We start from the raw sequence: 24398 nt of genomic DNA, 5'->3' as shown, positions 1-24398 counted from the left end.
AAACGGACCCCCCAAATTTGCCTTGCAGACCCCCTAAGAGAAGCAAATTTCTTCCGATCCGGCTGAAATTTGGTATATTTATGGTATTAGTATATGGTCTCTAACAACCATGCAAAACTTGGTCCACATCGGTCCATAATTATATATAGCCCCCATGTAAACCGATCCCCCGATTTGGTTTTCGGACCCTCTAAGAGAAGCAAATTTCACCCAATCCGGCTGAAATTTGGTACATGGTGTTAGAATAAGCTTTTTCATAACCATGCAAAAATTGGACCACATCGGTCCATAATTATATACAGCCCCCATATAAACCGATCCCCAGATTTGGCTTGCGGAGCCTCTAAGAAGAAAATGTCACCCGATCCGGCTGAAATTTGGTACATGGTGTTAGTATATTGTCTTTAACTACTATGCAAAAATTTGTCCACATCGGTCAATAATTTTATATAGCCCCCATATAAACCGATCCCCCGATTTGGCTTGCGGAGCCTCCAAGAGAAGCAAATTTCATCCGATCCGGCTGAATTTTGGTACATGGTCTTAGTATATGGCCTCAAACACCCTTGCAAAAATTGGTCGAAATCGGTCCATAATTATATATAGCCCCCATATAAAACGATCCCCAGATTTGACCTCCGGAGCCCCTTGGAAGAGCAAAATTCATCCGATTCGGTTGAAATTTGGTACGTGATGTTAGTATATGGTATTCAACAACCATGCATGAATTGGTTCATATCATAGCCGATCATAGCCGATCCCCAAAAGTAATCTAGCAAAATTTTATTTCTATAGAAAATTTTGTCAAAATTTTATTACTATAGAAAGTTTTGTCAACATTTTGTTTCTATAGAAAATTTTGTTAAAATTTTGTCAAAATTTTATTACAATAGAAATTTTTGTCAAAATTTTATTTCTATAGAAAATTATGTCAAAATTTTATTTCAATAGAAATTTTTGTGAAAATTTTATTTCTATAGAAAATTTTGTCAAACTGAACTATATAGTATTTAATCGACCTTTTTTTGTTTAATATATAGTCCGTATGGACTAACTTACAATTGAGAAGACGGTGTCAAGAAGTATTAAGAAACCTTGCCATCGGCAAGTGTTACCGTAACCCAAGTAATTCGATTGTGGATGACAGTCTTTAGTACAAGTTTCAATGCAATCCATGGTGGAGGGTACATAAGATTCGGCCTGGCCGAACTTACGGCCGTTTATATTTGTTTTTATTAAAAAAGGAAGAATGCAAAAAAGTCACCAACGAAATGTCTAGTTTCAGTTTTATAGAACAATAATTATTCTCTTGAAATATGCACCTCGCTTTGGTTGAGCCACCGTGGTGCAATGGTTAGCATGCCCGCCTTGCATACACAAGGTCGTGGGTTCGATTCCAGCTACGACCGAACACCAAAAAGTTTTTCAGCGGTGGATTATCCCACCTCAGTAATGCTGGTGACATTTCTGAGTGTTTCAAAGCTTCTCTATGTGGTTTCATTGCAATGTGGAACGACGTTCGGACTCAGCTTAGCATGGTATCGGTGCACTCAGTGATAAGAGAGAAGTTCACCACTGTGGTATCACAATGGACTGCATAGTCTAAGTGAGCCTGATACATCGGGCTGCCAACTACACGCACAGAAAAAACATGTTTGGACATGGTTGCCGCATCCATTTAATGCTTATTTAGAGTATGGAATTGTCGCGAAAACCATGTATTTTGTCTTTGTAAAAATAATTTTCGAGCGGAGAAAAATATATGTTGGCAATAAGCTTTTAAATGGTTCTCAAATGCCGCAAACATGTTCTATTATTTAAATGATAGAATTTGAGACCATTATATGGTCAGGAAAATCATGTACCTGACCATTCAATTTTTTTTACTTTTTTGCAGAGAAAAAAGTATTTTTATAGTTTACGAATAGACATGTCTACAACCATTACATGGCCATAAAGACCATGTACATTGTTTTCGTGACCATTTAATTTTTTAATTTTTTTGCAGCGACAAGATATTTATAAAAAAATTGAGCAGGTACACACGATTTTCATTTTGCGCGTCAGTCGTGTGTTGATTGTTTCTTGGAATGGACGGAGAATACGGAATTATTGTGTTTTGTGTTAATTTATTTATTCAGAAATGGCACGTGGTTTTATGTGAATACAAAAAAGGAAAGTGTAATTGAAACAAATGTACCTGGTTTTTGTTCTGCATTTTGACATATGGTATAATTTATTTTTATTTGCAGTTATATGATGTCTGTGTTTGTACATTTGATGGGCACGAAGTAAATATGGAATGATTACTTATTGTTGAAATTGAACCAAACTAGAGTGTGTAAAAATATGTGATGTTTGCTTGCACGACATTATAAATACAAATAAACAATGAATTAGTTTATAAATAAATAAAAACAAATAAATAAAGTTGATTTTGTGTTTTCTTTTCTCAAGTGGCGTCCTTTTTTCGACGACGAAAAAAGTTTTTTCATAAAAATCAAAACATTTTAGGTTGTGACCATGTTCTTTTAACTAGAAGAAAAACATTTTTGACGAATAACATAACATTTTAGATCGTGACCATTGTCTTTTAATGGAAACAAAATTCTTTTTATCAATATAATAACATTTTAGATGAGGACAATTGTATTTTTCTTAGAACCATGTTCACTGAGCCAACATGGTTGCAGGTTAAAATGTTACATGGTTGCCGCAAAAATTGCTGCTATCATATTATTTTGCTCTTCGAATATGATTGTGACAATCATGTTTCTTCTCTGCGTGTAACCTAACCGTGGTCAAGCTACCCAGCAAAAAAAATCCATAAAAAGGATGCAGCATGGGTAATAAATTTTGTAGCATTACTTCCCATTCTCCCTCTATTTACAAAGTGATAACATTTGCAGATGCTTAACGATTCATTTCATTATTTTGTGTCTTCAATCTATTGATGACATTTTGCTAGAAATCGGACAGTCTGGTTGGCGAATAACTTCTTGGGGCAGTCGAAAGAAACCGCATCCACTTGGTTCGATAGTGAGCAGTCTGTAGATATAAGATCCGGAGAGTACGGTGAATGCCAAATAGCCTCCAACTCGAGGTCATGGAATGCTGTTTTGACAACTTGGGCCTGGCGTTGTGGTGAATCAAGATCTACTTATTGACACTGGCGTTTCGTTCGAGCATTTTCCAGAGCACCAAGCCTTTATGTGCGTGCAGATAAATTGTAAATAGCTAAGCCACAAACCAGACAGATTTAGCCGCGCACCGAATGGGTTAATTGAGTTATGCTAAGGCGACCAAAAAACTGTTATATATATTTTGACTACTTTGGACCAATAATAAATTAATTAAGCGACAAATTTGATACCATAATAAAGGCCTAGGAGCGCACTTTCAGAAAATAAGGTCACATAGATCAAAAACACAATAACGATTGAGATATTGTTGAAATAAAACCGCACTAATGGATCCTTAATTTTAATAAATTCAGGCCATTTAGGCTTTTTTATACCCACCACCATAGAATGATGACGGGGGTATAATAAGTTTGTCATTCCGTTTGTAACACATCGAATTATCGATTTGAGACTATATAAAGTATATATATTCTTGATCAAGGAGAAAGTCTAAGACGATATAACCATGTCCGTCTGTCTGGCTGTCTGTCTGTCGTAATCACTTTACAGTCTTCAAAAATTTTGCAAAAACTCGTCTTTTGTCTGCAGGCAGGTCAAGTTCGCAGATGGGCTATATCGGTCCAGGTTTCGATATAGTCCCCATATAAACCGACCTCCCGATTTGGGGTCTTAGGCTTAAAGAAACCTCAGTTTTTATCCAATTTGCCTTAAATTGGAAATCTAGAGATATTTTCGGACCATAAAGAGGTGTGGAAAAATTGTGAATATGGGCGCATGTTTTGGTATAGTCCTCATATAGACCGATCTCTCGATTTTATTTCTTGGGCTTCTAGAATCCGCAGTTTTTATTCAATTTGCCTGAAATTGGAAATCTGGAGGTATTTTAGAACCATAAAAAGGTGTGCCAAAAAAGGTGAGCATCGGTTTATGTTTTGGTATGGTCCCCATACAAAACGACCTCCCGATTTGGCGTCTTGGGCTTATAGAAACCTTAGTTTTTATCCAATTTTCTTGAAATTGGAAATCTAGAGGTAATTTAGGACCATAAAGAGGTATGCCGCAAATGGTGAGTGTCGGTCCATGTTTTGGTATAACATAGCCCCCATATAGACCGATTTCCCGATTTTACTTCTGGGGCTTCTAGAATCCGAAGTCTTTATCCAATTTGCTTGAAATTGGAAATCTAGTTTAGTATAACCCCCATAAGAACGATCTCCCGATTTAACTCCTTGGGTGTCTAGAAACCGTCGTTTTTATTCGATTTGCCTGAAATTGTAAATATTCTGGTATTTTCGGCTCACAAAAACCTGTATCGGATTAAGTTTTTATCGGTCCATTTTGTAATGCCTCCATATAGACCGCCATATAGACCTCTGGAGGGTATAGAATTCATTGAAACTCAATGTAAAATTGCTGGATTTTACTTCCCGGATGAAAATCTACAGATTTAAGACTTCAAATCAATAAAGAGTGATACGGTCAAAATTTGGTCAAGGGAAAACGTGTGTAAATCGGTGAAATCGTTTATTTAAAAAATCAAATTAAATTTCTTTTTCAAGTTCAATTAGTATAAAATACAGTAAAAATATTCAATTAGGCTTTCGCTTTTCCAAATCCGAATTGCCGGGCCTCACGCTTGACACCTGCCATCAGATTTTGTACAGCAACCTTGTCCACCTTCTTCGCCGCAGAAAGCCAGTTTGCCTTGGACTGCTGCTCGTCCTTAGCAGTTTTTTTGGTCTTCTTTAGGTTCCGCTTGACAATAGCCCAGTATTTCTCAATTGGGCGGAGCTCTGGCGTGTTGGGAGGGTTCTTGTCCTTGGGAACCACCTGCACGTTGTTGGCTGCGTACCACTCCATGGTCTTTTTACTGTAATGGCAAGATGCTAAATCCGGCCAAAACAGTACGGAACAACCGTGTTTCTTCAGGAAAGGCAGCAGACGTTTATTCAAACACTCTTTCACGTAAATTTCTTGGTTGACAGTCCCGGAAGCTATGAAAATGCTGCTTTTCAATGGCTTGCCAAACCAGATATTTCTTTGCGAACTTTGACAGTTTTATGTGCTTGAAAATATCTGCTACCTTTCCCCTTCCTTTTGCCGTATAAAGCTCCTGTCCCGGAAGCTGATTGTCGGCTTTGACGTAGGTTTCGTCGTCCATTACCACGCAGTCAAACTTCGTCAGCATCGTCGTGTACAACCTCCGGGATCGCGCTTTGGCCGTCGTATTTGGTTTATCATCGCGATTTGGAGTCACTACCTTCTTGTAAGTCGATAGTCCGGCTCGATGCACGGTTGTAGACGATACACCCAGCTTATTTGCGGCATCTCGGAGAGAGAGGTTAGGGTTTCGCTTGAAACTACCGGCAACTCTCTTTGTCGTCTCAGCGGCTTCCGGTTATCGATTTCCCCCCGATCCAGACTTCCTGGCTGTCTACAAACGTTCCCCAAAAACTTTAATTACATTTGTAACGGTTGATTTGACAACTTTTAGCGATTTTGCCAGCTTTGCGTGCGAGTAGCTCGGATTTTCGCGATGCGCGTGCAAAATTTTGATACGCTGCTCTTCTTGCTTGGACGGCATTTTGACAACTGAAGAGTGAATTCCAAAATCAAACAACATTCTACACACACACACACCTTCAAAATGAGAGGTGTTCAGGTTTTTTAAATGCAAAATTGAAAGAAATACGTCAAGTTTATATTGACCAAATTTTTATGTTATTTTATAATTTTACAAGAGATGTTAATGATTCCTCTAAAACTCAAACAAAAATAGTTCTTAAAAATCGAGAATCTGAAATAGTTTTCAAAGGTAAAATCTTTAAATTTATCTTCGTGAAGCGTACTGGTTGAACTGCTCTGCTTGATCTGTCCTCAAACCCCCCTGAAATTTCAAAGGAAACCCTAATATTTGGTTCATGGTGGTGGGTATTTAAGATTCGGCCCGGCCGAGCTTACTGCTGTATATACTTGTTAGTTTTAAGGCAATTCCTCATCTCTCCTCTCAGTAATTCTGGTGACATTTCTCTAAGCGGTTTCAGCGCAGTATAAAATGCTGTTCGGCTATAAAAATGAGGCCCCTTGGCATTGAGCTAAACATTGTAGCAGGCAGCACTCAGTGACAATTGACTGAATAGCTTAAAATATCGGCCGGCCACTATACCTAACCCTCATTGAGCAAGTAAGGCATCCATACTCCGAGGCTTTGAGTAAAATCAATTGACTGAAGTTGACAAGAGATTGTCATGGTACTGGTGCTCATATTTCCGATATTCACGAATTGGGTGGCGATCATCTTCCTTCAGATGGTATACGTTAAAGTCTTCAGGTCGTGGTATGTCTTCAAGATCAAATCCTCTGCTTTTGAAATATGCAAACCCTATTTTTGTAGTAGTAGCCTCCATGGCTACTGTTTGGCCTTGATGAAAAGCACAGAAAACCAAACACCGAAAATGCTAGATTTTCTATCTCGATATTTTATTTCTGAGCCTGAAGAAATAAATGCGGCCGAAAGCTTGACCAGACCTTATGTACCCTTCTCAAGGGATGCGCACAAAGTTCCACTAAAGACTACTATTCACAATCAAGTTACTTGGGTTGTGGTAATAGTTACTGACGGCAAGGTATCCAAAGCCTTCATAAAATTGTCTACTAAATTGTAACTTAGTCCATATGAAGCATTTGTTAAGTCAAAAAAGAAGATCACCTATATAAGGTACTTTAATTCTTTATCGATTTACAAAGAGATGTCGATAGTTATAAACTTATGTGACCCAATTTCGCATTGTATTATAAAGCCAAATTCAACGCCACCGGATGAAATTTGTTCCTCCATGAAGTTCGAGAAGTAAAATATTGAGGCTTGGATTATATTGGGGCTATATAGAATCATGAAGCGATATGTACCAATTTTTTGGCATGATTATTAATAAGTATATACAAACATCACGTACCGAATTTCAACCGCATTGGATGAAATTTACTCGTTCCAGAGGATCCGGAAGTCACATTTGAGGATCGGTGTTTAAGGGGGTTATATTTAATTATGGACCGATTTGTACCAATTTTTGCACGATTGGCATATATGTTACGTACATCCCGTACCAAATTTCAGTCGTATTGGACGAAATTAGCTTATCCAAGAGGCTTCGGTAGCCAAATTGGGGGGAGTGTTTCTTAGTGTGAAGAGACCTTGCAACTTCAACTTGGTACGTCTCCAGTGGAGCTTCTTGAAGTTGTACCTAGTGGTGTTGCCTATACGCAAACGAATCCATTGTGGAAGAGAAAGATTTTGCTTAAATATTTTTGGCAAGCTTCTACTTGATCTCTTTTTTGTTTGAGACAGACATAAGAGCCGATCGGTTTATATGAAGTGATTTCAATAGATGGACGGCCGGAAGGACATGGTTAGATTGACTCAGAATTTCGCAACGTCCTGGAATATATGTGAATTATATTTGTATAGCTTGCTGAGGAGAAAGAGCTTTTTCTTATGTTGCAACCAAATATTTTGATCTGGAGAATTGGTGGCAAAAGTAAGGTCCACCGAAAAATAAGTCCTCTTTGGACTCTTCTTTCATAGGGTCGTTCCTCTGAAAGGATGATCCAATTTGATTGGGGCGTTATTTTATTGAACCAATCTCTTCACAAGTAGCCATCTTTTTTTCTATCTGCTGGGTTACTTATGAACATTGCTCTGTATTCTCATGAATTCTATTACTTATCGTTGTGTGGTTCTATAAAAGTAATAAAGTCCCAACAGGTGAACAAAGGACACTTTGTGTGAGGACATGTGTATTTGTTGTTTACTTTATGTTGCTGCCTGTTGTTATTGCCCTGGTGTTGTAGTTGTTACAGTTGTATTATTGTTTCTCTCTGAAAGGAAACAATTTCATATTGTTTTGACTTTTTTCTCATTTATATTTGTTTTTTGCTCCTTGCTTTCATAGAACTTTTTCAATCTTTAAGAAATATTATAAGGATAAAGCCAAAACTATTTTTCGATTGTTATTGCCGGAATAAGTAAACCCTCTTTATAAAAACAAAAGTAACCGAATCCATGTGAATGCAAAAACAAAAAAAAAAAGCCAAGCAAAAGAATTCATAATTTAAGCAGCTGTGTCAAACCACAAAAGCCACAATAATATTTTCTGAAAGTAAATGAAGCGTTATCAATTGTAAAATGTTCATGTCCTTGCATCCAGAGAAGGATGTGTGCATTCAAAAGCTTTTAATGAAACGGACTGTTGGCTTGGCAAATGGCAAATATGAAAGTTTACATAAGAAATGTATACTTCTGATTCAATTAAAACGATTTTTTGTTTGGGGTTAACATAAATCATGAGAGATGGTTGTTAAACATTTTAAATGTAATGTCTACATAACATACACGCTTAATGGTTTAAATTTGATTTACTTATTTTTTATTACCTCTTTAATGGCAATTGAATAATATTGAAGACATTTTAATGTCAACGTTAAAAAAATTAAATTAAATTAATTTTCGTAAGCACATTCTCCGTATAACACATTGGATTACTTATTATACCCTCCACCATAGGATGGGGGTATATTAACTTTGTCATTCCGTTTGTAACACATCGAAATATTGCTCTAAGACCCCATAAAGTATATATATTCTGGGTCGTGGTGAAATTGTGAGTCGATCTGAGCATGTCCGTCCGTCCGTCTGTTGAAATCACGCTAACTTCCGAACGAAACAAGCTATCGACTTGAAATTTGGTACAAGTAGTTGTTATTGATGTAGGTCAGATGGTATTGAAAATAGGCCATATCGGTCCACTTTTACGTATAGCCCCCATATAAACGGACCCCCAAATTTGGCTTGCGATTGCTCTAAGAGAAGCAAATTTCATCCGATCCGGCTGAAATTTGGTACATGGTGTTAGTATATGGTATCTAACAACCATGCAAAAATTGGTCCACATCGGTCCATAATTATATATAGTCCCCATATAAACCGATCCCCCGATTTGGCTTGCGGAGCCTCTAAGAGAAGCAAATTTCATCCGATCCAGCTGAAATTTGGTACATAGTGTTGGTATATGTTCTCTAATGATCATGCAAAAATTGGTCCACATCGACCCATAATTATATATAGCCCCCATATAAACCGATCCCCAGATTTGAGCTCCGGAGCCTCTTAGAGGAGCAAAAGTCATCCGATCCGATTGAAATTTGGTCCGTGGTGTTAGTATATTGTCTCTAACAACCATGACAAAATTGGTCCATATCGGTCCATAATTATATATAGCCCCCATATAAGCCGATCCCCAGATTTGACCTCCGCAGCCCCTTGGAGGAGCAAAATTCATCCGATTCGGTTGAAATTTGGTACATGATGTTAGTATATGGTATCCAACAACCATGCAACAATTGGTTCATATCAGTCCATAATTATATATAGCCCCCATATAAACCGTTCCCCAGAGTTGACCTCCGCTGCCTTTTGGAGAGGCAAAATTCACCCGATCTACTTCAAAATTTGGTAAGTGGTGTTAGTGTATGATATTTAACAACCATGCACAAATTGGTCCACGTCGGTTGATAATTATATATAGCCCCCATATAAACCGACCCCAAGATTTGGCTTGTTGAAATTTGGTACATAATGTTGGTATATGGTCTCTAACAACCATGCAAAAATTGGTCCATATCGGTTCATAATTATATATAGCCCCCATATAAACCGATCCCCAGATTTGAACTCCGGAGCCTCTTGAAGGAGAAAAATTCATCCGATCCGGTTGAAATTTGGTACATTTCGCTTGTGTATGGCCGTTAACAACCATGCCAAAATTGGACTAACTTACAATTTTGAAGATGATGTTAAGAAGTTTTAAGATTCCTTGCCATCGGCCGCAACCCAAGTAATTTAATTGTGGATGACCGGCTTTAGTAGAAGTTTCTACGCAATCCATGGTTGAGGGTACATAAGATTCGGCCTGGCCGAACTTACGGCCGTATATACGGATACGCGGAGCGGATTTAGTGGATGGTAGGGTCTTCCGTGGTCTGGGTGCCTCGGACTTATTTTCAATACTGCTACAGTTAGTAATTATTCCAAGAGTAGTGCTGAACCCTTCTCAGTTCACTCAGATTCATATTGTAAGCATCCCAATCCTAGGGAACTCTGGTAGACATTGCGCTGTTAAAGAGCTTCTTGCAGGATTTCCTCATATTACTTAACTACGTAGATCACCATGGCCGATGGTGGTAAGTTTCTAAGAAGCAATCTGATAAAAATTTAGGTCGTAGATATTACATATGTATGAGTAAGCATCTTAAAGTCCAAAGGCCGGTTTCTCAATTTCTTGTTATTATTTGTCGTGTCCATAAAACAGCTGACTCCATTAAAAAAATTTTGCTAACCGTTGGTCTATCCCCCGGTTAAGTATTAATCGGAGGATGAGAAACTGGCCATAAGTTTATCATCCCATTTATAACGATGTGCTATTTTGCTAAAACAAAATCAATCGATTACTTAAAGAGAAAGGTATGTGTACTGCATATTGAGAAAATAATAAATGACCGAAGGGAAAAAAGTTTTTTTTTTAGAATCCCAGCGAGCATGCACGAGAGAACAGAAAAAGATTTAATTAATAGAGCCTTTTGCATTTCTCAAATTAGTTTTTCCTACAAGCCCCCTATGATGAATGAAATGAATTCATTTCTTTGGGAAAACAGAATTTGAATTGGAAGTTGTAATAAAGATGTACAGAGGTAAATTAAAGCAGAACAATATTAACAAACAATAGCACTACTGTCTGGTTATGGTCTTTCGAAACCTACTACTACCCATAAGTTGTCGACAAATATTCAGTCTACAAACAAATGAACAAATATTTAGGAAAATTTGGGATTTTTTTCGATATGTTTTACAACACCCATAGAATGCAGGCAGCTTTTGTGGTGGGGGTAATGACCCCTTTTCATTAGACTGACAATTATGACCAGCAAATGATTTTTTTTCAGTTTGATTACAAAACAAATAAGTTAAGTAGAAGGTCGGCTGGGGTCGACTATATCATACCCTGAACCACCCTTGCTGAATTAGTAATCATAAGCATTTGTGGGGTAACATTGATATACGTTTTGGAAATAAACCGCAGTTGCATATTTAAGAAAATTAAGGGGTACATATTTATGGGTGCTTTGTCTCAATCTGACTAAAGCTCATAGTCAGTGTTGACAGGGAAAATGTTTACCCTACAAGGACAAAAAAGTTCCCTACTTTCCCATATATTCCAAAACAATTTTCCTTACAATATTTTTCGTTAAACTTAAACAAATTTTACAAAACAAAAATAGTTCTAAGTACTTTAGTGTCTTAAAACATGAAAATGCAACGTTTATAACCTAGAAAATAAGTTTGTATTACCACCACGGTTGCCACAGTTGGTGGAATTCTACCAAAAATAGTATTTTTTATACCTTCCACCATAGGATGGGGATACTCCCCATCCTTTGTCATTCCGTTTGTAACACATCGAAATATTGCTCTAAGACCCCATAAAGTATATATATATTCTGGGTCGTGGTGAAATTCTGATTCGATCTGAGCATGTCCGTCCGTCCGTCTGTTGAAATCACGCTAACTTCCGAACGAAACAAGCTATCGACTTGAAACCTGGCACAAGTAGTTGTTATTGATGTAGGTCGGACGGTATTGCAAATGGGCCATATCGGTCCACTTTTACGTATAGCCCCCATATAAACGGACCCCCAAATTTGGCTTGCGATTGCTCTAAGAGAAGCAAATTTCATCCGATCCGGCTGAAATTTGGTACATGGTGTTAGTATATGGTCTGTAACAACCATGCAAAAATTGGTCCACATCGGTCCATAATTATATATAGCCCCCATATAAACCGATCCCCCGATTTGGCTTCCCGAGCCTCTAAGAGAAGCAAATTTCATCTGATCCGGCTGAAATTTGGTACATGGTATTAGTATATGGTCTGTAAAAACCATGCAAAAATTGGTCCACATCGGTCCATAATTATATATAGCCCCCATATAAACCGATCCCCCGATTTGGCTTCCCGAATCTCTAAGAGAAGCAAATTTCATCCGTACATGATGTTAGTATATGGTCTCTAATGACCATGCAAAAATTGGTCCATATCGGTCCATAATTATATATAGCCCCCATATAAACCGATCACCTGATTTGAACTCCGGAGCCTCTTGGAATACCAAAATTCATCTGATTCAATTGAAATTTGGTACGTGATGTTAATATATGGCCTCAAACACCCATGCAAAAATTGGTCGATATCGGTCAATAATTATATATAGCAAGCATCTTGGAAAAGCAAAATTCTTCCCATTCGGTTGAAATTTGATACGTGATGTTAGTATATGGTATCCAACAACCATGCAGGAATTGGTTCCTTTCAGTCCATAATTATATATAGCTCCCATATAAACCGATCGCCAGATTTGACCTCCGGTGCCTTTTGGAGAAGCAAAATTCATCCGATCTGGTTGAAATTTGGTACGTGGTGGTAGTATATGATATTAAACAACCATGCAAAAAGTGGTCCATATCAGTCCATAATCATTTATAGCCCCCATATAAACCGATCCCGAGATTTGGTTTTGGAGCCTCTTGGAGGAGCAAATTTTATCCGATTTTGAGTTGAAATTTTTGGATGACAGTCTTTCGTAGAAGTTTCTACGCAATCCATGGTGGAGGGTACATAAGATTCGGCCTGGCCAAACTTACGGCCGTATAGACTTGTTTTTGTTAAATCTCTATAGAAATAAAATTTTGAAAAAGATAAAATCCTTTATTTTGCCAAGCTTGAGATCTATGTTTCAAGGTAACCCAAATCTTGGCAAAATTAAGAATTTTATTTAAACTGAAAAAGATCGAACAAGAAACAAATAAATCAAATTTTGAAAAAAGTTTCTATAAATTTTTTTTTGAGAAATTTTTCTATAGAAATAAAATTTTGATAATAAATTCTATAGAAATAAAATTTTGAGAAAAAATTCCGTAGAAATTGCATTTTGAGAAAATTTTTTATAGATATAATATTTTGAAAAAAAATTCTATAGAAATACAATTTTGACAAAATTTTCTATAGAAATAAAATGTTGACAATTTTTTCTACAGGAATAACAAAAATTTTAAAGCAATATTTTTGTTTGGTAGATTTGTGGTGATTTGTGGTAATCTTCAAATTTTGTTAGATTTTTTGGCACGAGTGGTAACTGTTTTTACCACACATTGTTAAAGATCAAGCCTTGCCGGCTTCTAATTGCCTCCTCTAGAGCCACCAAAATATAAAAATTATTACAAATTGTGTCGAGTGAAAATATCCCTTCATTGTGGCCCTACGTTCCTACAAGACGCTAAATATTAGAAAAAAAACCTACATATAGGGAATTTCCCTAGTTATAGCAACACTGGCTGTAGTTGATATTGCACCTACGGAGTTAGTATGGCACTAATATTGAGCCCATTATTAAAAAAGAGAAAATCGCTCATTTAGTTTGGGTAATAAATAAAAATTTGTAAAAATCGAGCAATATTCTTATGTAAGAACTACAAGTACGTATAAATACGATCGGCTAGTACTTCAAAATTTGAAATTTGAGTAACATTGGTTAATAAATAAGAGTATTATGGCCAAATTTGGGAAAATCGAGTGATGCATATATATTGAAGCTATATGTAAATCTGAACCAATTTACATAATATTTTGCAGCTTTGATTAATACCACAAAGGGTTACCTTGTGCAAAATTTGAGTAAGATCAGTTAAGAAATAGGGCCTCTATGGTCAAACATAAGGTTATTAGAGGCAAATTTTTCAAAATCGGGCGATACATATATGAGAGCTATATCTAAATTTGAACCGATTTCTGTGAAATTTTGCACATATAGTTAGTACTATACAGTACTGGATCTAGCCAACTTTTAGTAAGATCGGTTAATAAATAAGGGTTCTATGGCCAAATTTAGAAAAATCGGGCTATACATATATATGGGAGCTATATCTAAATCTGAACCGATTTCGATGATAGTTTGCACATATAGTTAGTGCTATAGAAGACTACATTTAGCCAAATTTGGGTAAGATCGGTTGATAAATAAGGGTTTTATGGCCAAATTTAGAAAAATCGGGCGGTACATATATATGGGAGCTATAGCTAAATCTGAACCGATTTCGATGATAGTTTGCACATATAGTTAGTGCTATAGAAGACTACATTTAGCCAAATTTGGGTAAGATCGGTTGATAAATAAGGGTTTTATGGCCAAATTTAGAAAAATCGGGCGGTACATATATATGGGAGCTATAGCTAAATCTGAACCGATTTCGATGATTTTTTGCACATATAGTTAGTGCTATAGAAGATTATAGTTAGCCAACTTTGAGTAAGATCGGTTGATAAATAAAGGTTTTGTGGCTAAATTTGGGAAAATCGGGCGATACATATATATGAGAGCTATATCTAAATCTGAACCGATTTGGATGAAATTTAGCAGACTTTAAGGGCGATGGAAAATATTACCTTTTGCCAAATTTGGTGACGATCCGTTTGAAAAAACGCGCAACGTGACCCCATTTGTCGAAATCGGGCGATACATATATGTGGGAGCTATATCTAAATTTGATCCGATTTCTTCCAAATTCAATAGCGTTCGTCCTTGTGCCCAAAAAACTCCCTGTACCAAATTTCATCAAAATCGGTTAATAATTGCGACCGGAATCCTGTGAACAACAAATACATGGACAGACGGACGGACGGACGGACACCAAGCGCTAGATCGACTCAGGAGGTGATTCTGAGTCGATCGGTATATATTTTATGGGGTCTAAAATCAATATTTCTGGTAGGCACATTTTTTGGCCGATAAAACTTATTATACCCTGACCACTATGTGGTTTAGGGTATAAACAGTCACAAGTGTCAAGGAGAATATGGAGGTGTGTGTTATTTCCTGGAGTGTTATCATTCGTCTCTCTACGAAAAATTCTTGCTTTTCTTCGATTCACATACAAGAGGTTCCTTTCCCCATGCAATCGATATCAAAACCAAAAAGTGTTTTCAAAATTTGTTAACCTTAGCCTTTCAGGTAAGTGTTTTTATACCCTCCACCATAGAAGGGGGTAAATTAATTTTGTCATTCCGTTTGTAATACATCGAAATATTCCCTACGGGAAATGGATCAACCACAGGATCGGTACAGGACTAGTTCTTAGTGTGTATGGACCAGTCCCAGTTCTGCTCAAAACGTGTGGAAGGTACCAGTCACTTTAACATGGGTTTGTCATTTTACACTTTAGGGTAAATTTACACTTTAGGACACGTCTTGGACTCATTCCAAAGGACACGTCCCGGGACAATTTCGCAGGAGCATTCCATAGACAGGTCCTGAGGAACCAGTCCTGGACAAACTCTTAGAAATCTGTTTCATTTTGGACAACCGAATCGCATCCGAAATGAAAAACTTTTGAAATATATCGAACAATAGATCCAATAAAAACGAAACAAGCCATCGACCTGAAACTTGGCACAAGGAATTGTTACGGATGTAGGTCGTATTGTAAATGGGTCATATCAGATGACTTTTAATTATAGTCCGACTTTTAATTATAATTAATTTAGTCGGACTATAATTTAATTATAGTCATAATTTGTACCATTTTATTAATCCCTACTCTGTTTTTAACCTATTTGAGAAAAAAGTTAAAATAACTCATAAAAAATATAAAAAAGCGAGTTATAAAAAATTTAATTGAAATAACTTCCTGTGTTGTTACAATAAAGAACTTTCTTGGGAGGACAGTTTTGGAAGTACTTTTAAAATTGTGCCTTTAGAACAACTTCCAAATTTTTTTGCTGCGTATATATTGGAGTTATATTAAAATATGAACCCACGAACGAACACAATGGATTTTGTTGCTCTAACCCATATATCAAATTGGTTCTGAGCATGGTTGCCACAGTTGGTAGATTTCTACCAAACATGGTATATATTTTTACGGTTTGGAAGATTGTTAAAATTCTTTATGTTTTGGTAATTTATGCAAATATTCCTCTCCAACTAAGAGGTACTTCGTAAATGTTCTATAGAAATAAAATATTGACAAATTTTTCTATAAAAATAAAATTTTGACAAAATTTTCTATAAAAAAAAAGTTTTGACAACATTTTCTATAGAAATAAAATGTTGACAAAATTTTCTATAGAAATAAAATTTTGACAAAATTTTCTATAGAAATAAAATTGTGACAAAATTTTCTATAGAAATAAAGTTTTGACAAAATTTTCTATAGAAATAAAATTTTAACAAAATTATTCTATAGAAATAAAATTTTGACAAAATTTTCTATATAAATAAATTTTTGACAAAATTTTTATAGAAATAAAATTTTGTCAGAAAATTTGGTTTTTTTTTTATAAAATTAAAATTTTGATAAAATATTCTATAGAAATTTAATTTTGACAAGATTTTCTATAGAAATAAAATTTTGACAAAATTTTCTATAGAAATAAAATTTTGACAAAATTTTCTATAGAAATAAAATTTTGACAAAATTTTCTATAGAAATAAAATTTTGACAAAATTTTCTATAGAAATAAAATTTTGACAAAATTTTCTATAGAAATAAAATTTTGACAAAATTTTCTATAGAAATAAAATTTTGACAAAATTTTCTATAGAAATAAAATTTTGACAAAATTTTCTATAGAAATAAAATTTTGACAAAATTTTCTATAGAAATACAAATTTGACAAAATTTTCTATAGAAATAAAATTTTGACAAAATTTTCTATAGAATTAAAATTTTGACAACATTTTCTATAGAAATAAAATTTTGACAAAATTTTCTATAGAAATAAAAATTTGACAAAATGTTTCTATAGAAATAAAGTTTTGACAAGATTTTCTATAGAAATAAAATTTTGAATAAAATTTTCTATAGAAGTAAAAATTTAACAAAATTTTCTATAGAAATAAAATTTTGACAAAATCTAATTATACAATTATTATTCGAGCTTTATGGACAGATATAGATTAAGAAACATGGTTAATAGAGCCATTGAAAAGAAAATAATAATTGTATAAAATCGAATAATAATTGTATAATTAGATATAATGCATTTGGACGTCAATTGCCTGTTTCGGTATCGGGCTAACATGTAATATAATAAGCAACGATGAGCCCGTCGTAAAACTAGGAAAAAACACGACTAATGTACGCGTTAGAATTGTTGTTGTATCCTGGAAACCAGTTTCTGTTAATTGTCATATGTTGTAGTTGACTGTAGAAACAATAAGCATTGTTCGACTGTTCACCACTTAGGTGAATTCTAACAAATTAGCTTTCTAAAAATAAATTTCGTGTTGTTGCATTACTATGTAACAAAACGAAATAAAAATAAGATTAAGGGACTTGTAAGTTATATGAAAAGATGATGTACAGTGGGAGAAAAGATGATTCAATTTGTAAGAGGAAATTTCCCAAATGTTTTCTCCATAAGGAGTTAGCATAAAGGGCCCAAAATTGAGTTATCTCTCCGAGCCAGATCTATACTAAAGGCTGTGGAAAGGTTCATTCGCCCGAACCGAAACATGTACAGTCCAGGCGTGTATAGATTTGTATCTGGCGTTTTCTTTTCAATGGCTCTATTAACCATGTTTCTTAATCTATATCTGTCCATAAAGCTCGAATAATAATTGTATAATTAGATATAATGCATTTGGACGTCAATTGCCTGTTTCGGTATCAGGCTAACATGTAATATAATTTTGACAAAATCTATATATATAAAATTCAATCTATGTTTGTTTATTTGTTTGTTTGTTTGTTTGTATGTTCCGAGTTGGCTCCGAAACGGCTGAACCGATTTACTTGAAACTTTCAGAGATCGTAGGGGGCGTTCATGTGGTGAAAATAGGGTACCTCATTTTTTGACAACTGGTCGCGGAGGGGGACCTCCCCTTCGTCGGACTTTTTGAAAATCGGACCAAAGTTGACCGATTTTCTTGAAATTTTCATTGAAGATTGCGGTTGGCATCTAGACAAAGATCCGCTACTTTTTATTTCGATATTTGTGGCGGAGGGGGGCCTCCCCTTTGTTCGACTTTTTTTTAAGTACAGTGAAAAACTAAAATTCTCTAAATTATCTGAGATTTACAGAGAACATGTATGGAATTAATATGGGGTACCCGATGATTTCATATATGGATGGGGAGGGGGACCTCCACCTTGTCCTACTTTTTGAAACTTGGAACAAAATTATGCGATTTGTTTGAAAATTTCATTGAATGTTGGGGTTGGCATCTAGATAAAAATCCGCTACATTATTGTTCGATATTTGGTCGGGGAGGGGGACCACCCCTTTGTCCGATTTTTTTTTTTGAAAGTACAAACAAAACTAAACTCCTGAAATTTTACGGAAAAACTGGGTTATGAAATTTATATCAGGTTCTTAATTTTTTAATAAAAATAAATGGGCATAGGGAGATATCCGCTTCTCTTAAGTACATACAGAGAAACAATTAAACTTTTACCAAGTTACTTGGAATTTTCAGAGGACTGGGGAGCGGTTACGATATTAATAGTTGATACCTGATTTTGTGATATTTGAACGGAAGAGAGGCCGCCCCTTTAGGCTTTTAATTTGCTTGACATTTTCTGGGACGTTTACAAAAGATACGCTAAATCACTTTTCGATATTTAGTCGGGGAGGAGGTCCTCCTCTAAAACTGCAAAAAAAAACAACAATTCTTAAGTTTTCTTTAAATTTACATAGGCAGTGGGGGAAGGTTATGAACGAAGAGGCAACCTTTCTTGCCCCACACTTGAAGGAAAGTTTCAAGAATTTTCAGGGAAGGTTAGGGGTGCTATTCACTACGGTGTTTGTCGATATTGTATCGGGGGATGTGACGTTCCTTTGAAACAATAGAGCAAAATTTAAACATCTCCGATCTACTTAAAATTTACAGGGAACGTGGGAGGAGGTGATTAAATGTATACATGATTTTTAAATTAGTATATGATTTTTCGATATTTGGTTGGGGAAGGGGAAAATTGAAATAAACTTTGACGATTTACTTCGATAGAATTTATAGGGACCATTGAGTAGTTGCGAAATTAATATAGGGTAGGTGATAGTCCGATATCAGGTCGGAGTGGAGCGAAGGTGGGGAGAGGGTTCCCTTTTGTCCGTTTTTTTCTTTTCTTAAATTGAAAGTAGAGGGTTGTCCGTAAATGGGAACTCGGTACATAATTTTATGATTTTTGCACAGGCTTCTGCCAGACTTCTTTTTAGTAAAGAACTTAAATTTACATGAAATTGGCAGCCAACGTAGAGGGTGCATCATTTTCCAACATTTTAGCAAATGTTAATGTGGTAAAATTTTTTACTACTTTTGCTTTTTCCGATTTATTGGATGGGAAACAGTAATTCTTTGTATGTATGTTATTATAATATAGTGCTTAATTTTCACATGTTTTGAGGAGAAGGATACCTTTCCTTGACAAACCACACTTAAAATTCACAAGAAATATCGAAGATTGTCCAACTACTTGAATACAAAACATTATATAAAAAATTTGGAGGAAAGACTACACCCTCTCCTTAAGACGAACCGTTTTACATATGCATTCCCGCCGTATTTGTACCTATAAACGAAAAATCAAATAGTCCGATTTGTTTAAAAGAATAAAAGAAAATCTTTTCGAATTCTTTTTCAGCACGAAGGATATAGCTGACTAAGTTAACGCAAAATGTTCCTCAAAATACGCTTCGGAAGGCGCAGCGAAGCGGGCCGGGTTACGCTAGTTTTCTATAGAAATAAAATTTTGACAACATTTTCTATAGAAATACAAATTTGACAAAATTTTCTATAGAAATAAAATTTTGACAAAATTTTCTATAGAATTAAAATTTTGACAAAATTTTCTATAGAAATAAAATTTTGACAAAATTTTCTAGAGAAATAAAATTTTGACAAAATTTTCTATAGAAATAAAATTTTGACAAAATTTTCTCTAGAAAAGAAATTTTGACAAAATTTTCTATAGAAATAAAACTTTGACAAAATTTTCTATAGAAATAAAATTTCGACAAAATAAGATTTTGTGTGATAGTTTTTTGTTAAAATTTGCTGAGATTGCTGGTTCTGAGACCAATATTTGCAATCAAATAAAATTTTAAATTTTCGAAAGTGCTTACTGACCAACATATCCAAATTCAAACAAGAAATGATTCTACGTTTTCCGTCTTTCTTCTCAGAATTCCAAACTTATACACTAAATTGTTAGTTCACAGGGAAATGTTTTTTCTTAATTAAAAAAAATCTCTTGTTTAATATATAATCAATTTTCGACCATGTTTTAAGTGATTTATCATTTCATGATCTTTCATGAGCTGACAACAGCGTATCGCATTAAGATGTTATACAACTTTCCTCCCATTAAGATTTAAATCTTGCTCGATGTAATTTATGACAATAGCTTCTTTATTTTTCGTACTTTATTTTTGTTTGCAGAGACAATAAAATACTCGTAGCTTTCTATGCATGTACTCGTACATGATAAATGGTTATTCATTTTATTGTTTTTGTTTTTCCCAACCATCAACACAAAAAAAAAATAAGAAATGAGTAAAATAAAATAATTTGCACTTGCACAATCATTAACATTATTTCCATTAAGGAAAACAATAAACTCTAGCCGACTAAACCATAAAATTTCATTTAGCAACTAAACAGATGACATTTTGTCATTTGGGCCATATATGGATGTGTAAAAGTTGAATGATATGAAAACAGGGTGTAGAAGAAGTGCGTTGACAATGACATTCTTTTGGATTAAGATAAATAGATGAAGTATTAAAATGATATCAAATTTTAGCCCTATTCTATACAGTAGAGCTTAAAATCTCTTTTTGGTTATGTTGTAAAAAACGGACAGCAGTGTGAAAAAGATTTGAATTCTGTTGTGAAAATAATGCATTGCACAATGGCAAGTTGAGGGCATTGTCAGCACTGCCGAGTAACGAGAGTGCACGCAGAGAAGGAATATGATCACCTTAATCATGTTTCAGGAGCAAAATATTATTTTTGGAAATAAAATTTTGACAAAATTTTCTATAGAAATAAAATTTTGAAAAAAATTTCTATAGAAATAAAATTTTGACAAAAATTTCTATAGAAATAAAATTTTAAAAAAAACTTCTATAGAAATAAAATTTTGACAAAAAATTCTCTAGTAATAAAATTGTCTATAGAAATAAAATTGTGACAACATTTTCTATAGAAATAAAATTTTTACAAAATATTCAATAGAAATTAAATAAATAGAACTTATAACATCTTTCTCGCAAAAATATTTTTTTTTTTATCGTCATTCATATACATGGTTGCTGACAAAATTTCCGAGAAAATAACATGGCAGCCCGATATTTCAGGCTCAATTAGACTATTCAGTCCATTGTGATACCACAGTGGTGAACTTCTCTCATCACTGAGTGCTGCACGATTCTATGATAAGATAAATGACAAGGGACCTCCTTTTTATAGCCGAGTCCGAACGGCGTTCCACATGGCAGTGAAATCACTTAGAGAAGCTTTGAAACCCTCAGAAATGTCACCAGCATTACTGAGGTGGGATAATCCACCGCTGAAAAACTTTTTGGTGTTTGGTCGAAACTGGGTTTGAACCCACGAGCCTGTGTATGCAAGGCGGGCATGTTAACCATTTCACCACGGTGGCTCCCAACAAACATCTTACATGCACAGAAAAAAAATTAAGAAAATTTTTTCAAATAATTTTTTTTTTTAATTGAGTTTTAAAAAAATATTCAATTTAAAATTTAATTGATTCAACAGATTTTTTACTTGATACAAAATCAATCACAAAAATTAATAGTATCAATTAACTTTTTAATTGACCTTCAATTAATTTTTTAATTGATACTATCATTTCCGTGATTGAAGACATTTCAATTAAAAAATTAATTGGATCAATTAATTTTGTGATCTAATCAGAATTTTTTGTGTGTTCTCCATCCAAAAAGAAAGTTTTGCTCTTGAAACAGGTTTTAGGTCATCATATTGTTTCTCCTCAATTTCTTCTCCGAATTCAGCGTTTGTGAAGTAAATTGAAATATTTTGTGACATTTTGCGAAATATATTAAATAATTTTTATGACTCAATATTAAAAAAAAATCGCAATTTGTATATAGATTTGGCAATTTTTCGTTAAAATTTAAATATTTTGTATAACAATTAGTAACGTTTTATTAATTTTTACTCGGTTTTTAATTGATTTGAAACAAATCAATTATTTTAAATACCCACCACCATAAATCAAATATAATACTTTCCTCTGAAAATTTCAGGGGGGGCTTGATGACAGATATTTTCCCAAGCAGATCAGTTCAACCAGTACGCTTCCCACAGATAAATGTAAAGATTTTACCTATGAAGACTAGATCAGGTTCTGAATTTATAAGAAACATTTTTTGTTTGAGTTTTAGAGGAATCATAAACATATCTTGTAAATGTGCAAAAAAATTATGAAATAACGCCTTGATTTGAAATCCAATTATTTTAACGACTATGAGAAGTAAAATCTGGAAATTTTGCATTCAGTTTCAAGCAATTTTCATGATCAGTGCGCCTTCTATACCCTCAATAATTGAAATCGGTCTATATGGAGGCCTTACCAAATGGACCCTAGGAGTTAAATCGGGAGTTCGGTGTAATTGGGGCTATACCAAAACATGGAAAGGCACACACAGTATTCAGCACATTTAATTGTAGTTCTAGAATCTAGACCCCAAATCGGGGGCCGGTTTATAAGGGGGCTATATTAAAAACTGTACCGATACTCAATATATTCGGCACACCTCTTTATGGTCCTAGAATACCTCTAGGTTTCCAATTTCAGGCAAATTGGATAAAAACTACAGATTCTAGAAGCCCAAGAAGTAAATCTGGGGAACGGTCTATATGGGCGCTATATCAAAACATGGTCCGGTTATCACCATTTTCGGCACATCTCTTTATTTTCCTAGAATACCCCTAGACTTCCAATTTCAGGCAAATTGGGTAAAAACTACGGATTCTAGAGGCCTAAGAAGTAAAATCTGAAGATCGGTCTATATTGGGCCTATATCAATATATGGACCGATACTCACCATTTTCGGCACACCTCTTTAAGGTCCTAGAATACCTCCAGATTTCCGATTTGAGCAAAATTGGGTAAAAACTACGGATTCTAGAAGCCCAAGAAATAAAATCGGGAGATCTGTCTATATGGGGGCTATATCAAAACATGGACCGATACACCCCATTTTCGGCACACCTCTTTATGGCCAGAAAATACCTCTAGATTTCTAATTTCAGTCAAATCTGATAGAAAATACACTTTCTAGACGCCCAAGAAGCAAAATCGGGAAATCGGTCTTTATAGGGGCTATACCAAAACATGGACCGATACGGACCATTTCCGGCACACCTTTTTGATGGTCCTAAAATACCTCTAGATTTCCAATTTTAGGCAAATTGGATAAAAACTACAGTTTTTAGAAGCCCAAGACCCCAAATCGGGGGGTCGGTTTATATAGGGACTATATTAAAACTTGGACCGATATAGCCCATCTTCGAACTTGACCTGCCTGCAAACAAAAGACGAAGCTGTGCCAAATTTCAGGCACGAAGCTGTGCAAAATTTCAGGCGCCATTATTGAAGGCAGACAGACAGACGGACATGCTTATATGGTCTTAGAATTTCTCCCAAAATGTAAGTCGGCTAATGCACTAGGGTGGAACACAATGTTAGTAAAAAATATGGGAAACGTTTAAATCTGAAGCAATTTTAAGGAAACTTCGAAAAAGTTTATTTATGATTTATCGCGCGATATATATGTATTAGAAGTTTAGGAAAACTAGAGTCATTTTTACAACTTTTCGACAAAGCAGTGGCGATTTTACAAGGAAAATGTTGGTATTTTTACCATTTTTGTCGAAATCAGAAAACCATATATATGGGAGCTATATCTAAATCTGAACCGATTTCAACCAAATTTGGCACGCATAGCAATGCTAATTCTACTCCCTGTGCAAAATTTCAACTAAATCGGAGTAAAAATCGGCCTCTGTGGTCATATGAGTTTAAATCGGGCGAAAGATATATATTGGAGATATATCTAAATCTGAACCGATATCGATCAAATTTGGCACGCATATCTA

The 24398-nt window shown here is 34.9% G+C and overlaps 1 protein-coding gene across 1 annotated transcript; it reads right to left on the bottom strand.

Moving 5' to 3' along the window:
- Positions 1–7275: 7275 nt before the first annotated feature.
- Positions 7276–7938, bottom strand: LOC142222789 (large ribosomal subunit protein eL39-like). Its single transcript, XM_075292931.1, has 2 exons — positions 7915–7938; positions 7276–7473 (listed from the first exon to the last, which is right to left on the bottom strand). Exons 1-2 carry the CDS (start codon positions 7936–7938, stop codon positions 7276–7278), a joined length of 222 nt encoding a protein of 73 aa, XP_075149046.1.
- Between the last annotated feature and the right edge of the window lie 16460 nt (positions 7939–24398).

This window comes from Haematobia irritans, chromosome 1 (assembly GCF_050003625.1).
Source record: "Haematobia irritans isolate KBUSLIRL chromosome 1, ASM5000362v1, whole genome shotgun sequence".
Classification (NCBI taxonomy): domain Eukaryota; kingdom Metazoa; phylum Arthropoda; class Insecta; order Diptera; family Muscidae; genus Haematobia; species Haematobia irritans.
The sequence above is the reverse complement of the archived record's forward strand: the minus strand, read 5'-3'. Positions and strand labels throughout refer to the sequence as shown.